Below are 5741 nucleotides of genomic sequence, written 5' to 3'. Positions count from 1 at the left end.
TTTGGGTCAGAGAGGAGCATGTGCACTGACACAGGGTAAATTGCGGTGCGTTTATGATAAATGGCAACGCAAACCTTGCACTCTGTGGAAAGAATTTACATTATAATGTAACAGGCCCCTCTACAACTAAATGAGACAGTAATGCAACATTTACCGTAAACTTTCCATGGATGGCTGTTTGCAGCCTGTTCCCACAGAACCGCCGTCTTCAACACAATTATGTCTGCATTTGCAGTTTATTTGTTAACTTCGTCATGGTTTTCTCCTCCTGACTGACTTTTTATTCTCCAGGGGAAGCACGAAGGTCATGATCGAGTGGCCCAATGCGACAGTGTCCGGCCACCAGGAGCTGGACCTGAAACCTGAGGAGCTGCAGAGGTCCAAATGCGTTCTGGGCTTCATCCCTGTCATCTACTACAGCGCTCTGCTCTGCGTCGGAGTTCCAGGTACACAGCCCACATGTGTTCAGGTCACGTGTAAATTGAGCATAACGAGGACGAAACTTTATTTAGGAATGATGAGAGCTCTAATGCAGGACACCGACAGTCACATGACCCCTTATCGATGCCTTTTTTTCCCACAGGTTATGATAATTTAATCACCTTATAATTCATTGAGTACTTCTTTCCCATTTAAAAGCTGGTGCAGGTAATGTGAAAGTGGCGCTGTGTCTTGGCTCCTCCCTCTCTGGTTTTGCTCCTTGCGTGATCCAAGGCTTTTTTCTTACCCCCGCCAGGGAGGTTACGTTTTTACCGCCGTTTATCTATTTGTGTTCAAGAAAACTCAAAAAGTGATGGATGGATTTTAATTGAATTTTCAGGAGTTGTTGGAAATGTGAAAAGGAAGAAATTATTTAATTTCGGTCGTGATCCGGATCACCGTTTGGACCCAGGAACTTTTTAAAGGCCTTGGCGGAGGTTTACGCTCTCAGAGTGTTTTTCTAGTTTGCAGCTTTTTCCACCAACGATTTTCTCTTTCTCGGCTGTTTAGCAGGAGGAGGCAAATAAACCGAGCCGGGTCGGGAAATCCTTCCTGCATTTTCTCAGCTGTGAAGAAGCTGTGAAATAAAAGAAATGAAAAACTCCATTTGGGTCGGAACGTTTGGATTGGTCAGAGATTTTACAGATTTACAGTAAACTGAGGGGTCTAACTATATTTCTTATTGTTCATGATGACAGAATGTATAGACTACTATCAGGACGAGGAACCACTTCACCCAGAGTAATACGTCTCTCAGCTACATTACCTACCCCAGCTTTATTAAAACTATTTTTAGATTATTCTCTGCTTCAGTCTGAATATTTAGCTAACCTGGAGGAAATATTGTGATAGATCTCATCCATCTTTTTTATCATTCTTATCCAAAAGTCTACAAAGATTTGCTATTGATCTAGCAGATTTATTAGTGTTTAAATCCAGCAGACATATCAGCATATTCAGGTCTCCTCTAGGTCAGATTATTAAGTTTTCAAAGGAAGATTAATCTGAAAGGCTGGAGGGGAGGAGTCAGCAGCGTGATGGATAAAGGCGCCGACGGTTGTCCAAACAGAGAACAAGAACCGTGCCAAAAGTCAAAGCAGGGAAAAGCAGAACCAGAAAAGAGATTAAAATTTAGTGACTGGAAAAAGAAAAGAAAAAGTGAATAAACGAGGAGCTTTAATCCTGAACTTAAGCAAACGTCTTCCCACCAACACAGGTCACCTTTCCATCACAGGGATATTTAGACACAAATTCACCAAACATAAACAGCAAAACCACATAGAGTGTTACTCCTGGGATCCCCAAGTCTGGTCCTGGAGTAACACTCTCCTGCAACGTTTAGATGCATTACGTCTCCAACACACCTGAATGTCTGGTTGCCAGGCGTCTGCTGAGCTGGACGACCTGCAGGCGAAGGAATTCACACATTTCTGTCAGGTGTGAGAGAAGGGATGCTTCTAAAAGTTGCAGGATGGTAGATCTCCAGGACTGGACCTGGACCCTGACGTAGGCCTTCATTTGGAAGCTGATATAATTGTACTGACTTGGTTTTGAATAGTGACATGAAGTCACATGACTTGCCCCTCCACATTAAGACATTCATGACCTAACGACGTGTTGAGCCCCTCCCCCTACAGCCTGCCAAACCTCCGGACACGCCAGGACACGCCAGCGAGTAACAGTTAGGGAGTGTTATGGATGTTGGTGGAAAGGATCTGTTATCTCTGCATCTGCTGCCCCTCAAGGCTCCACCTGAAGCCTGCAGATGTGGGATCTCAGAGATCCCGTGTCCCTGTCGGACCTCTGCCGTTTCATCCGAAGGGATGATGATCCAGAGTGTCCGTAACATTCATGGCTACTTTGATCAAGTTGGAAACTCTGGCCGTCAGCTGAACGGTGGCGGCGCCGTACCAAGCTGTCAGACCCAAACAAATCATTCATTCATGCATTCATTCATTTTCTGACCCGCTTAATCCAATTTCATGGTGGCGTGGAAGCTGGAGCCTATCCCAGCTGGCTTTGGGTATGCGAAAGGCAGGGTACACCCTGGACAGCTTGCCAGGCCATCGCAGGACTGAACTAAAATCCCTATTGGAGAACTTGATTGCGTTCTCTGATGACCGGGACGATCTGACTGTTTATGCTTGAAAAGTTTGAATTCCTACAGATTTTCCCTCTCAAGCCTTTAAGCTCGTTTAGACCCACACACTGTGTTGAGTTTACAGGGAAGATATAAAACTGATCGTCTTCTCACTTTGTTTTGGTAAAATAAATGTCTCTAGAGATTTTTAAAGAAAAAGTTCATATGAGTCCTAATCTACTCCTGTTTCTCGTCCTCAGTAAACATCCTGACGGCAGTGGCCTTGTCCAGACTAGCGTCGCGCACCAAGAAAGCTCTGTACTACTACCTCCTGGCGGTGACGGGCTCGGACATCCTCTCCCAGCTCTTCATCATCTTCGTTGGCTTCCTGTTGGAGACGGCCGTTTTTCACCGTGACGTCCCTGAGCTCCTGCTGCACTCCGTCAGTGCCGCCGAGTTCGCTGCCAACCACGCCTCCATCTGGTCAACCGTGCCCCTCACTGTGGACCGCTACGTGGCGCTGTGCCACCCCCTCCTCCACCGCCAGATCAGCTACCCGGCACGAGCCAGGAAGATCATCGCCGCGGTGCTGCTGCTATCGCTCGCATCAGGCGTGCCTTTCTTCTGGTGGTCAGACATGTGGAGGAACAGCCACCCCCCCACAGCCCTGGACACCGTCCTCATATGGACACATGTAACTATCATCTACTTCCTGCCCTGCAGCATCTTCCTAGTGCTGAACTCCTTGATAATACACACTCTGAGGGTAAGGCAGCAGCAGCAGCCCTGCCAGGAGGAGCGTGGACCACAACGAAGACTTGGAAAAACCACTGCCATGCTGCTGGCCATCACCTCCGTCTTCTCAGTTCTGTGGGCCCCCAGAACTGTGGTGGTCATCTACCACCTGTACGTGTCCTCGGTCCACCGAGACTGGCGCGTCCACTTGGCCTACGACCTGTCCAACATGCTGGCCATGCTCAACACGGCCGTCAACTTCTTCCTCTACTGCTTCGTCAGCAAGCCGTTTCGCAGCGCCGTGCGGGACGTCGTGCTGCTCAGGGGGGGGCCGCTGTACCCTCACCGTGCTCTGCCCCAACAGCAGGCCCCTAACAACGCCTCCATCTCCTCTCTGTACAGCGGGAACAACAAGCGCCCGCAGAGGAACTCCACCCCCCTGTCACCTCGCAGGGCCAGAAAGCCCTCGTGACCCAGCGTCCCCTTCCTCCTTTTAATCCAGAACTCCCGCCGTCCCACGGTCCCTGTGCACTTCCGACCCCAGGGACGCACACTGTGTTCCAGCCACGGCTGTGGACGGCAGCCAGTCGGCCCTGCAGCTCTCTCACAGGCCCTCAAACCAGCTGGACTCTCTAGGAGTATGTTTTTGTCTTCGGTGACCTGATGTTGTTTGTCCTTATAAATCAAACAAAACGACTGCATATTTATTTTTCTTAAAAAGAATTTAACAAAATAAAAGTAGCTATTTTTTCTTATCTATAAATGGTAATGTGGCAGTATAGTTTTCATATTGTTGCATCCGAGGATGAAAAAAGAAGCGTTTTCTCTGATTAACGTGAGGAAAAAGAGTCGTTTTCTGCATGCTGCTAACTGTTATGATTTCTCTGTCCCCTCTGTGTGTCAAGTGTCATTTTCATGCAGAAAAGAGCAAAAGAAAAGAAAAAGGAGTCCAGTTTTTTGAACCGCTTTCTTTCTTTGTTGTGGAAAGATGCTGAATGCCCATAAACACAATCCACTCTGTGGTTCAATGCCAGCCGAGCAAAGAAATCGCACTCTGCAGCGCATTCTCAGAATACAAAAACAAAAAGACAATCAGCTGCTAAAGTGTTTGTTTTTAATGGAAAGTAGCTCACTGGAGCTTTTTGATGCAAGCTTGGCTGTTTGTGAGGTGTGAGTGAAGACCCCGCTCCTCAAACAGCCCCTCTGCTGCAGGCTAAACAAACTGCAGATTAGCCTGATGGGCTGCACAAACACACACACACCCGCACACAAGAAGGCACACACTCATGCATGCATGCATGAACATGTGCACGCTCAGAGTACATTTCCACTTACGCCAAGCACAGAATCAGTGAAGCCTGATGAAAACGTAACTGCATCAGCTGCATCTGCAGTAAAACTACCTGAAACTTTCTATGACTTGAGATTTTAATGAGCCATACCTTGTTAAAACATTCACAAAACACATTTTTAAAAAGTGTTATTTTCCACATATGTTTAGCATTTTTCATGTAACAGTTGTGTCTGTTCTGCAGAACTGATTCTTCTGCTTTTTACAAATGCCTTGACATTAAACCCTCATGTTTACAGTTACAGTTTAACCTCGTTTAGTGCTGGTTCAGATGAGGAACTGGCCCTAACTGCTCTAAAAGTCGATTGATATTTAATTATTTCTTTTGTATGTTTTCAGTGGTATTTGTTGTTTGACAGCCGTGTCGTAACCTGTGCTTATCTAATTAAATGGAGACACAACGTCAAAGTTAAACAAGTTTTTGCATCTTTGCAGGAACGACTTTGTGATCATGTCGCAGTGAAAATCAAAACAAGTTGAATTAAAACCAAACCTGAAATTTTTAAGTCTGCGTCACTGCTGGTTGATTTATGTTGTTTTTTCTATTCTTTCTGTTTGTAGAGGTACATGCAGCTTCAAGCAGCGTTTCCCAATCTGGGGGTCCCGAAATCCTTTCAGGGGGTCACCTGATTGTGAAAAATATGTGTTAATGTCTTGCGGGAACACGCAGCGTCATTTTACTTTACAGTTTACCACTGAGAGTGACCAGAATGCTGCTTCATTCCAGCTGCACTGATGGTAATGTAAGGTTTATGGATAATTCTCATTTTAATCCACAAAAACTGAAAACCATGTTCTTAGATGTGATCTTTATGGAGTTTCTACGGATGTTTGCCAACAACACAGACTCACAAGCTGCTGGATGTTTCCTCCATGATATTTAAATCTACCTGGTAGATCACCTGTCTTCATAGACAGCAGAAAGTCTGAACGTTTTTAAAAGCACAGACGCTAAGCGCTACATCACAGCTGGCTGAGTCATCAGGCCAGAAATAAGGCATCTCCACGATAAAGAACTTCTGTTACTGTTGGTCATGTTTGTTTTAAAGATTGTCTCATCAGATTCACTCAGATCGCTTAATTTTCTGAAAGCCC

General features: G+C 46.0%; 1 protein-coding gene across 1 annotated transcript; it reads left to right on the top strand.

Moving 5' to 3' along the window:
• Window positions 1-307: 307 nt before the first annotated feature.
• Window positions 308-3767, top strand: gpr142 (G protein-coupled receptor 142; the record flags this gene model as incomplete). Its single annotated transcript, XM_079261123.1, has 2 exons — window positions 308-446; window positions 2821-3767. 2 exons carry the CDS (start codon window positions 308-310, stop codon window positions 3765-3767), a joined length of 1086 nt encoding a protein of 361 aa, XP_079117249.1.
• Between the last annotated feature and the right edge of the window lie 1974 nt (window positions 3768-5741).

This window comes from Telmatherina bonti, assembly GCF_933228915.1.
Source record: "Telmatherina bonti genome assembly, chromosome: 21".
Classification (NCBI taxonomy): domain Eukaryota; kingdom Metazoa; phylum Chordata; class Actinopteri; order Atheriniformes; family Telmatherinidae; genus Telmatherina; species Telmatherina bonti.
Note: the sequence above shows the minus strand (reverse complement) of the source record. Positions and strands in the feature narration are given on the sequence as shown.